A 12,612-nucleotide genomic window follows, 5' to 3' on the forward strand; every position below is an offset into this window, starting at 1 on the left:
TATTTTACACATACTGGCATCATACTGGCCATTGGTCACCCTTTTTTGACAATCTTAAGTTGCTTAGTAAAGGAATAGCATGCAATAGCTTCAGCAAGATTCATGTTTTGGGTGTCATTCATGGTCACAAATGGTGTCAGACACGAATTCCCAGCCTCTTAGACTGTGTTTGTACTATTTGTTGTGCATTGTAACTACATACTTACTTTATGAATGATATTCTTCTCATATTGTTCTATTTGACTGAGCCGATATAGTGCATGTTAGCAGAAACAATAGAACATGGTGTTATGCAACAGGCCAGTTTGTCCTCTAACACCTTTCGGAGAGTGTTTCCTGGTGCGGAAATAAAAAGCCCTATGGGACTATGTGATTTTAGCATTACAAAAGGGCTCGGTCCGGGTCTGTGCGCTCTAATCTTTTGTTCTGCTCAGTTCCTCTCATGCGTTCTCATTTGAGATACAGTCTGTGATGTCGTGCACATGAAAGGGCCTCCACAGAACAGACAGAAGATCAGTGAACTGTAGGATGCATGAGGTTATATAAAGACTTGTTTGTGTTTTGCTAACCAATGCCCACAATCTCTGTAACAGTGATGTTACTGATAAAGTGTGTGTCCAATGCAATCAGGTTCAGCTGTGTGGAAATAGTTATTTTAGGGTATTTTATCATGTATATCAACAATCACCTCTTTTTTTCCTTCTCCTGCTTTTAGGTTTTTAAATCATCACCGTTGTCGTGGTAACTGGCCTCTCCGTCTCTGGAATAATGAGCTCCTCACCTCACATGTCCCGTTCCTCTATTGACATCCTGGAAGAGCTGCAGCTCATCACTGCGGAGAACCTGGAGAAGCTGGACTTTAATAAATACTATGAGGTCATCAGGGAGCTTGGGAAGGGCACCTACGGCAAGGTGGACCTGGTCATTCACAAGATCAGAGGTAGGTTGAAGGGGATGGACAGCAATTTTGTGAGGATATAGAAGTACAGTATGTTCAACACTGGCTTTTCAACAACATGCCAATTGTTGAGATGAAACATCTTTCTAAAAACACATTCTAAAAAGCTTCTTATCTACACTGTAAAACCTTGCTGTAAAAAAACTGCCAAATTCTGACAGTAACACAATTTTCCATTAAATCAGTAAAATAGCGTAGAAAACAATGCATTATGGGTAATATTTGTCATTTTCGAGAAAGTATCCTACAGTAATGTACTGTGAATTAACAGCGCTCAAAGTCAACTTTTAGAGGCTGTGTTCAAAATCACACCTCATACCATCATTCGCTATTCCCTTACATTAGTTCACTAATATAGTCCACTTGACAGAGTGAATAGAAATAATTGAGTTAATTCAGACACTGATGAACACCTGACAAGCAGATTCACTGAAGAACAGAGAAACAAGACCAGAAAAAAAAGAGTAGAGACGAGCAGAAACACAAGAATTGACTTCCAGCCACAGCCTTAAGGCCCTTTCAGTGTGAAACCAGTTTCTTTCATACATGTAAAGAAGTTCTTGTTGAGTATTAACAGAGGTTTAGATGTTGTTTTATTGAAAATAATAAAGTATATACTCACCATTATGATGATCAGTGTTTACCATTAATTTACAGGACTTTTTTTTTTTACAGTTTAGAACCTCCATGCAATTTTAAAGACTATAAGTAATGAAAGTATATGAAAGCACATAATGACCAGGGTCTGCCAAGCACCATAAAAGCAGTACATACAACAACCGGTCTTCTGCAGACTTTGCTCTCCATTTAATAGTAATTGATGTCTTGAGATATGAAAAGGACCTCATTTGTGTTTTTTTCTTTCCTATGTGGATTTTTCCTATTCAAACTGACTGAGAATGTTTGTACACAAAAATGAAATCCACCTACACTTACAAACACTCAAGCACACATTTCTCTCCGTCCTATGAAATCATGCATTATTTATCAGTCATCTGTCATATTTTCAAGATCCTCTAGACCACGTATGCTTTCACACGAGTCCATCTGACATAGAAGTTTAGTTTATTTGACTTCTGAATAGATGGTCTTGTGTACAGTTCATAGATTCACCAGACAAATACAAGTGCCGTTCTCTATGTAGCATTTTTTGGCAGCTCACATCTCCGTCTGAGTTGCTATGTTGTTGTTGTTTTTGTTTTTTTTGCTACAGTTGTAAACTAAGTCTTTAGATTACAGTATGTCCATGCTGTTCTTTGTGAAAAGGAGATGGTGAAGCTAGTCAACCAACATGTTTTTTGTCTGGAGGTGCTTCATATGGCCAAGGAAGTCTTGCTGGTTAAGGCCTTGTTGGAACACCAGCAACCAAATCTGGCAACCAACTACCAAAACATATGATATGATGATGACCATCATGAAGGCATAGCTTAAAAAAACAAGCACCTCCTCCCAGCTACAGATTCAGGTTCTTTCAGGATATCCACATGTTCTGATCTAGACGTCACGTTTACCTTTCTTTTTTTAGAAGCGTATTGATGGTCTCCAGCATATAAAGTGCCCCCTGTTTGGCTTGTGCATTCTCCAGATTTCAAAGAGATGCAAAACACACCATCTGTCAGCATCCAAAATCCCCATCAGTCTCACCTTATTTATTATTTACATGCAGTATGGGCCATACTTAGAGGATTGATGCTGCAATGCATTGTGGGGGCAGTTCCAGGAATCCCGCTGGTCTCAGCAGAACTCGTCTCGTGAGCTGTCATAAAATGTACATCTCAGGATATCTGCTCTAATACCGGACAGATTTTGTATCTATATCATGGGACATCCTTCAGAGAAAGTGTGTTTACCAACTGGAATATCACTAGAGGAGTGAACTGAATTTGTATTTGCTATTTTTGTAGTTTGCTTTAAGGGCTCCGCTGTTCTTGACAGTTTCATGTTATTTGTGGGAATTCTCAGACTGTAATTAAATGTTTTGTATTCCGGAATTGCTTTATGCATTATATATATATATATATATATATATATATATATATATATATATATATATATATATAGGCTATAGTTTGTCTATTCCATTAAAATTGATTCAAATATTGATGAAAGTCTACTGCTCTGGGTTGTGTATTGTACTGTACCTCTTTAAGTTCTCACTTTAATACCCCATCCAATACTCCTACAGGTTGTACATAACATCTCTGACTTCTGACCACTAAAATGTTCTATTTGGCTGAAGGTTGTAGAGTGCAATCGTTTCGGTTTGTGAACAACAGACGTCTCCAAGCAACTAAACTGCTGAGGATAAACAATGCTGTGCAATGCTAACATTTGTTCTGCAGTTGTACAGTTATCAGCAGAGAGGATAATGTGTTTGATGCTGTGTTTTACACACCTACGGCTTAATTATCTTGTAATGTAGGAACTCACTGATGCATTTCAATGGCTTAAAAGTGAATTCTGCACAATTTCCCAAGTTGAAAGTCTGACTTCAAGTGGTGTTCAATTACACTTTTCCAAGTAGGAAGTTCAGTCTCAGAATGTAATCCAGCAGAATATCACCTGCAACCAACTAGCATGGATAACATCATGGATTACCAGACTCTGATTATTTAAAAAGTCTTTTTGCTATTTAAAAAAAGGACAAGCCCTTAGGTCTATATATGTATATATATATATATATATATATATATATATGAAGAGTTCAGATGCAAAAGCCTCTAAGTGCCATCTGAAATTTTCTTCTAGAATGATCTTTTTTATCAAGCTTGTATATTTAAATTCAGTAATTTCACTTAAATGGCAATGCAAATTACCTATTCATTGTCATTTAAGTGAAATTACTGAACTTAAACATACAAGCTTGATAAAAATGATCATTCTATAAGAAGATTTCAGATGGCACTTAGAGGCTTTTGCATCTGAACTCTTCATATATATATATATATATACAGTGCAATGCATAAGTGAATACACCCATGCTAAAGTTGACTAAAAAGAGGAATAAAAAATCATATTTTGGAAATTGAACTTAATGCCTTAATTAAAAAAATTAGGAAAAAGCCAACCTTTAAGGACACTAATTTTCTTTGTGAATGAATAATGTATCGTAAATAAATAAATGTTCTTCCTTAAAATACATGGTGCATAAGTGAGTACACCCCTATGTTAAATTCCCATAGAGGCAGGCAGATTTTTATTTTTAAGTTTTTTTTTTTTTTTTTTTTTACATTTTATGATACTATGCATCCTGATAAAGTTCCCTTGGCCTTTGGAATTAAAATAGCCCCACATCATCACATAGCCTTCACCATACCTAGAGATTGGCATGGGGTACTTTCCATAAGATCATCTCTCAATGCAAATCAAACTAGCTTTTAGGCTAACTGAAATAAAATCATGCCAATCTCTAGGTATGGTGAAGGCTATGTGATGATGTGGGGCTATTTTAATTCCAAAGGCCAAGGGAACTTTATCAGGATGCATAGTATCCTAAAAATAAATAAAAATAAATACTTAAAAATAAAAATCTGCCTGCCTCAATGGGAATTTAACATAGGGGTGTACTCACTTATGACGTCATTTAAGTGCCGCATTCAACTACTGGAGAATGGAGGACGACGTGATTGGAGCTGTGTTTTGTTGTGTGTCATGCGATTCGTGATGGAATGTAGACGTATATGTTAAGCGATGGAGAGGGCTAAAAGATGAAATCTCCTACGACAACTTGCAGTGCTAAACAACACAACACCGCAGACAAAGGTGACAGGTAAATGCCGTTAACATTAGCTTTCTGTATGTTTATGTCTTGTAACAATATAAAACACTTTACACTTTAACCTTCACACGTTTTTTAAAAATGGTAGGCGCTGTTTCGAATGGGATGTGTTCGACCAATCAGCGTACACTTACTTTATTGGTAGTTTCTATTGTGTTGGGTTAGACCCTTCTCTGGAGGAGTTAATTTAGTTCATCCAAAAGGCGTTCCTAGAACTAAGTTCGTTCCCAGTCCCTGCGGTGCAAACAAGCCAAAGAGAAAGTTCAAGGAACTAGGAACAGGTTCCTCCGGTGCAAAAGCCCCTATTGTCTATCATCTGCCTGAGCAGGTGCAGCTGTCGGCTGTGCTTCTAATGAAGGTCCTTTGTGAAGGCCTTTATCGTGTACACACAGGCAGCTTCTGCTATCTGTTGTGTTATGTAATAACAAAGTTGGGGGCGGGGGTTCCTCTTGCCATTTGACCTTCCTTTTAAGTGCCTAGCAGCTGCTAACCATCTGCAGTGTTATGCAAAGGACTTCTATAGTGATTCTCAAGCAAAATCTGTCTTTTTTTTTTGTTCAAGACATTGACGAGACTATGTGACTGACAATCACAGTTTGTCTCATTTAGTGAGTAAATATGCCTAAAAAATTGAACAGCAGAAAACGATACACATTGAAAATATGGCATATGGCACGAGTGTCTGGGGAACTAGATGGAAATGTGTCGTTTTTGTAAATATTTCACAATATTTCACAGACAGAAAACCAAGTGGAATACACAGTTCTGCATGTGGATATCTAAGAGCGTTTTCAGACCTGTAGATCACTTGCTTTGTTCCGAAACGGGGATTAAAACTGTTACAATGTTGCAATTTTTTTCTTGGTTTGGTTCGCTTACACAAGGCAGCATTTAGAAATGGACCAAAACACAAGTCACGTGTGAGTAAACCATCCTCTCATTGGTTAAAGCGCACCAGTTTATATTCCGGCCTCCGGGATTCTGCTCATAGCGGTTATCCGTCAGGATTAAATCAGATCATTAAAGCCCATCTCTTAGAGACGCTCGCTATACACCCTGTAAATTGGGTATTTTCATGTGTCTTGGACAGTTGTTCTGAAATATGTTTGTCTGATCAAATTTCAATTAGGCATTTCACTTCGTCTTTGCTCCAGGTTAACCCATGATTCATTTTGAGAGGCTTCTGCCTTTCACGCAATGTACGTAAGGGGGGGATTAGGACGATTCTAAGGTCCTTGGTCATACAGGTGGCCCGTTCGGCGCTCGGACCCATCCCCAATATTGAGAGACAGCCTAGTTTGTTGGTCCATTGGGTTGGACCGCCTCGTTCAGGCAATGGACTGATTGTTTTGGTGCAGATCCAAGAGCGATTGTTGTGTTCAAATATGCCCAAATGAACCGAACTTAGGGAGAAAACGCATAAGGTTCGGAAACAAACCCTCCAAATGTGTCAGGTGTGAAAGTTCTTCCTCAGATGCATCTGTTACATTTTAAACATGATTTTGTTTATCGGTGGGCTGATAAAAACCAGTGCAGATGTCTTCCAATCTGATTCGAGCCTGCCGTGGATTGGTGATGGTACGTCTGAGACCGCACTCCTCATTTTACTAGTGAAAGTCATTTGATGCATTGATGCAGTTTTTACTGCAAGGAAAATCTACTGGTGCCCCATACGTAATCCAATGTGTTTACTGCAGTTGAACAATGCAATTAATCAAAGTGTGTAGCTAGAACTGTTTGCATTCTTACTTTCATGGCTTTAATGAGCAAAAAAAGTCAGAGCAGAATTAACCAACAGAAAATAGACTCATGTTATCTGTTTTTGCTTCAGGTATTCTTTCAAATCCTTTCAAACTTGCTTTAGAATTTATAGTCAAAGAAAGCTGTTCCCTTGAAAAGTTAATTCCCATATTAATACACGACTTGACATTGTCTCTGCGTGACATTTAAAAAGAGCACATTCAGATCTTGCAAAGTAGGCCATTAGCTTTGTGTCAGCGGCGGAATAATCAGCAATGCTTTAAAAGCTAAGCAATGTTAACCTCTGCCTCTGTTCATTCCCTCCAGGCACGAAAATGGCCCTGAAATTCTTGCGAAAGAAAACCACTAAGCTGAAGAGTTTCCTTCGCGAGTACAGCATCTCTCTTTACCTGTCACCCTGTCCTTTCATCATCAACATGTTTGGCATCGCCTTCGAGACTGACGAATACTACATCTTCGCTCAAGAGTATGCGCTGGCAGGCGATCTCTTTGACATCATTCCTCCGCAGGTGAGACAACGGGAACTTCTGTACCTCGCTTGAATCTCTTCTAATAGACATATTCATACTGTGTGCTAAAAAAAGTCCTAAATGAAAGCATTAAAATGATTTGGTTATTATTATTATTATTCATACAGTATGCTAAAATTTCGATTTTAGATATTTAGATTACCTTTATTGTCATTATAAACATGTATAATGAATTGAAAACTATGTTGAACCAATAAACTTTTACCATTATCATACCATGTTGTACCATTCTCATAAACACTTGAAGAAAAATTGAGTCATATAAAGCAATGCAAATCTCATTATTACGATGTTATTGGTTGTTTTGGGTGATTGCCAGGGTGTTGCTAGGTAGTTGCTACAGTTTTTAGACTGGTTGTTAGTGCATTGCTATGTGGTGACGAGGATGTTCTGGGTGGTTGCTTACTGGCATTGAGCCAAAAGAGCTCATCCTCAAGTCTTTGTGATATTCTTGTCAGTAGATATGACTCAGGTGCCTCCTTTAATGCAAATCTATGGGATTTTTCCCCTTCCGTAATGATCCTCTTCTATGTGTGACGCATGATTTGAGTCTCATTCATGTCTGGGTGATTTACATGGTGAAGTTTAATAATTAGGGTTTTGTTTGATTACTATTTTGCATCTCTGTATCTTCCCCTTTTTACTTTGGTCAGTGTTGACAACCTAGCGACTTTGACGCTAGATATAACGACTTTTTAAGACACATTTAGCAAAAAAATAATTGTTTTGTTTTTTTGTAAAGCGCCACGTGGCAAACCTCTATTTAGTTTCCCAGACTTGTACTGTCCCATGAGCATGAGGTCATGCTTTCCCACTGCAGAGAATGGCTAAGACGAGCAGCACATTCAGTTGAGGCTGTGCGCTGTCAAAGAAAAAATAGGAAAGGAAATAATTTTAATATAAATATAAATCATGTAAATAGAGCAGCAGCATAGAAGTGACACGCATAATCTTAATGGGCTTCGTTTCAGTCACTATTTCATATTCTCGTTCCATTGCCTGACAATATAAACAGAGAAATATGTAAATGAGAACAGATTTATAGGGGATTAGGCTGTATTAAAATAAAGTATGTGGAGCACAGAGAGTAGGAGTGAAACAAAGAAACGTAAAGGACTGACACTAGACAGATACAATGTAACGGTGTCACTAATATGTAAATGAGCGTATCATGTAGTCAAGTCAAGTCCCCTTTATTTATACAGCGCTTTTTACAATGCAAATTGTTTCAGCTTTACAGATAACAGGAAAAAATGCAACAAAGTTTGTTTCTAGAAGAAAATAGCGTCCAGCTTATTGGCTTAAGTAAGTTCTGTGATGGTTAATTTTTGTTGTAAAAAAGCTATTAATTTACATCATTTATACATGTAGCCGCTCTCTAGCGAGATTTAGCAACTTTCTGAGCAGTCTTCAGCTTCTTCCCATTGAACGTAGTTGGCAAGCTAAATGAGGACTTTGTGTTCCCTGCAAACTTGTTGCTGCATTACAAGAAGTCTTCAGATTTGTCAGTCTGTGAGAATCATGATAATATCCATTATGTAACCACATGGCGTCTAATTCTGTACTCTCTCCTTGTGCGTAGGTGGGACTGCCGGAGAACGTTGCCAAGCGGTGTGTGCACCAGGTGGCGATTGCTCTGGATTACCTGCACTGCAAGAAGCTGGTGCATCGTGACATAAAGCCGGAGAACGTCCTCATCTTTGACAAGGATTGCCGGAAGGTGAAACTCTCAGACTTTGGCATGACGAGGCGCGCCGGCTCTCCGGTGAAGCGGGTGAGCGGGACCATCCCGTACACGGCTCCAGAACTGTGCGACCCCGGTCGACAGGAGGGCCTGTGCGTGGACTACAGCACCGACGTGTGGGCCTTTGGCGTGCTTCTGTTCTGCATGCTCACCGGGAACTTCCCGTGGGAGAAAGCGCTGCCGTCCGACGCCTTCTACGAGGAGTTTGTGCGCTGGCAGCAGCGGCGGAGGCGGACCAGCGCGGTGCCTTCGCAGTGGCGTCGTTTCACTGACGACGCGCTCCGCATGTTTCGCTGTCTGCTGTCCATCGAGCAGGACCACCGATGCTCCGTCAAAGAGGTCTTTAGCTACTTCAGCCACTGCTGGATGCTCGACACGGAGAACGGGAACACGCCGCACGCCTCGGCCGGGAACTGCAACGGTGGCGCGGTGATGAATAACCGTCAGGCTGAGCTTAGCTCTTCTTCCTCTGAAGAAGATGAGTTGGTGGACCGATTGAAGCAGCAGAGCTTGTCGCCTGTGTGTGGAGTAGCTAAAGGGATCGTGATGGAGCCGGTGATGGCGCACTTCTCCTCTACATCCACCAACAGCTCGGCTTCCTCCAATGGCGGCTATGAGCGCGCCTCCCGTGACAGCAACGGCAACAGCGGTCGAATCCTGGTCACGACGCCAATTGAAATATGCGTGTAGAAAGGTTCACTTGGATTTACCTACCTTGCACATATACTTGGGATCACTAGATGACAATAAGGACTCAAGTCCTTGCGAAGCATCATTAGGAAAAGTGCGTACAAGTGCTCCAAGAGCATCCCAAGGAGAGTTGACAGCGTGAAACTGTTCCCGATGAAGAGTGTCTCTGAGGGAACGTGTAAGACAATCGACTAAGCCTGCTGATTGTGCGTCAACCATGTTTTCCACATTTAATTAGACCAAAACGACATTGAAAAAACTCTTCTATGAAAATATAAGGCAAACTCTTCTATGAAAATATGGAGCAATATGTTGACTTTTTTGGTGAAAAAAAAGAAAAAAAGATTGAAATCAGAAAGATTTTAAAAATTTTGGGAAAAAACAGCTAAACCATTTCATGTGGAGACTTAACATGGTTTCAGAAGCACAGTAGGAGCTGTGTTGGTATTGTTTCGTGCTTGTGTATCCCTGTGGTCGGTCAGTGGATATGACTTATTGATTACTTTATACGTGTGTTGTATTATTCATTTAGGTCTTGACCTTTTTGTTATTTATTTAATACTGTAGCGTTACAGTGTTTAATTATAATATTTTGGAGAAACAGCACTGTCAAATCTCACTATTAATCCCAAACTATGAAGAAAAAGTCACTTATTTGCAGAAGACTGTTAGGAAGGTTTGAATGGTAGATGCAAAAACTCTCTTCAGAGTAACGTATAGATGCAATCCATGTAATTCCTCTCTATCTAGGCATGCAGTCCTTGGCCCTGCGTCACCTAATACGAAATAGTTGTACAAATCTTGCATTGAGAAACAGGGCTGTGGGTGTCCCGCTAAATACAAGAGCGATTTAGACATGACGGCTCCCAGAAGCACAGTTTAAAAAACCATTCAGCCTTTGTGTGTTGACATACAGTTCATACCGTAAGAACAATACAATACCACATTACATACATTTCCTCTTTTTTGCGTTCTCTCTGAGCATCACGGATGGAGGCCCTGATAGCACACGTATTTCACTTGAGACGTCTTTTTGATTTCCTCTAGATGTGACCCTTGCAATGTCTTGGACAAGTTCTTGTCGGACGTTAGATCGATTGACATTTTTTATATATGAATTTGCTCTTTTCAAGATGTTTATCGGATATATGCGATGCTTAAAAAAGAACGCTATATGCTTTCCAGATGATGTTCTCTTTCATAGATGTCTTTGTTGACATACGTGTGCTTTGCTTACCGAGTGAAGGATTTCTCAGGTATACCATTCACTGTGTGATATTCAAAAAGTCAACATGAAATCAAAATTAACTTATTTAAACACACATTTCTGGTCTTACTGTGCACGACTGGTCTTACCGACTTTGCACATAAATCAAATCAAAGATTTCTGCCTCTAAAAAGGTTTTATTTTTTGATTACATTACAAAATCCCACTTACTTTCAATCCCTCTTTCCCTTCAAAACACCTTTTCACAATCAAAGTAATTCAGTTGACGCCCTATATATTTTTTTTTTCTCATTAAACATCCTGTTTTACATTAAAATGTTAATTGTGGTTATTAGTACAAATAATGTTCAAATGTGTTTTAAACCCCACTTAATGTTGTCTTTAACATCCAGCTTGTTAATGTATGTGCAGGAAGGGTGTGTTAAATGAAGGTGTCATATTTATGTTTCATAACTAATGGGTTAGTGATGTCTAAAAAAAAAATCTGCTGCTTTGTGTCAGGGAATGAAGGTCCAATTGAATTTCTATATAAGATCCTTTTATTTGAGCCATTAGTTACATATTAAAAATGTTACTAGCTGCTAAACCTGGTATACTTCGCATTTAGACTCAAATGACAATAAAGTGGAATGTACTACCCTGTTCCACACAAGTCTTGCGCAATTAATTTTTTTATTGTTATTATATTTGTTCGATTTTGTATTCTTGTTCGAAGAAAGGTAGCAAAAGGTGATGTGCTGGAACTGTTTTGCTCTTGTGTTGTTAAAATTAAAAGAATAAAAGTGTTGACGACAATGTTTGAAAGGGCCTTTTGCATGGATATAACAGAAAAGTTGGTATCTGTGCTACTTTTTAGAATTGTGACAAATATTGTGTAGTAATACGTTCAATTAGCACAAGTTTGCTATAACTTGATACAAGTTTCAGTGGAGTCGAAAATGACAGTGTGCGAATAATAAAATAAATGTTTTTGTATACTTCATGTGCAGAACATCAGCAGGCCAACAGTGATGGGGCAGGACATCGATTTGCTCTCATAGACAATAAATCATGAAGGAACTCAATGCTACACTGAAAGACATTTTAACCCTTCGAAATGTATGAAGAATACAAGACCATTGTGAAAATCTTTCGTTGAAAGGACAGAAGCAAACCCAGAAATATTTGCATGAATCAACATTGCTCTGGAGAAACATTGTAGAAATAAACACTAAAATACTGAATGCTGTGGCTTTTGTGTTTTTTTTCTTTTCCTGAAGCATTATAGAGGCTGGTTTTCAAATATGGATCATTTTGTGCTCCGGTTTTGATTTTTGAAGTGCTTAAATGCAAAGTTCCTATACTTTTTTTATGTCCCACCATATTAATCGGACTGCCGATCTTCTTGTTCCTATTATCTGAGAATATTTCACTCCCTTTACCTGACCTTGAGTATTATAAATAAGCATACTAGCAGTCCCTCACACTGCAGTGATATTACAAAATAAATCAACCACCATTGGGCTACTGAAATATGTGACCATGGACCACAAAACCAGTCACATGGGTCAATATTTTTAAATTGAGATTTATACATCATCTGAAGGGTGAATAAATACGCTTTCCATTGATGTATGGTTTGTTAGGACAGGACAATATTTGGTTACAATGTTGAATTTGAGGGTCCAAAAAATCGAAACATTGAGAAAATCACCTTTAAATGTCCATTTATGTTCGCGATTGTGTTGCATTCACTCACAAAAATAAATGTTTTATATATTTACAGTTGGAAATGTACAAATTATCTTCAAGGAACATGATCTTTATTTAATATCCTAATGATTTTTGGCATAAAAGAAAAATCTATAATTTTGACCCATGCAATGTATTGTTGGCTATTGCCACAAATATACCCGTGCGACATGTGACTGGTTTTGTGGTCCA

General features: G+C 38.7%; 1 protein-coding gene across 1 annotated transcript in view; it reads left to right on the top strand.

Annotated features, from left to right (window-relative positions):
* The window catches only part of unm_sa1261 (un-named sa1261), a 20,570-nt gene extending 8,664 nt beyond the window's left edge, over positions 1 to 11,906 (top strand). Inside the window, exons 2-4 of the mRNA XM_084417345.1 lie at positions 716 to 940; positions 6,804 to 7,006; positions 8,610 to 11,906. Coding sequence (XP_084273471.1) covers positions 769 to 940; positions 6,804 to 7,006; positions 8,610 to 9,461 — 1,227 coding nt within the window. The 5' untranslated portion in view covers positions 716 to 768 and the 3' untranslated portion in view covers positions 9,462 to 11,906. The remainder of the gene's footprint in view (positions 1 to 715; positions 941 to 6,803; positions 7,007 to 8,609) is intronic.
* Positions 11,907 to 12,612: the final 706 nt, after the last annotated feature.

The sequence above is a fragment of the Rutilus rutilus genome (assembly GCF_951802725.1).
Source record: "Rutilus rutilus genome assembly, chromosome: 1".
Taxonomy (NCBI): domain Eukaryota; kingdom Metazoa; phylum Chordata; class Actinopteri; order Cypriniformes; family Leuciscidae; genus Rutilus; species Rutilus rutilus.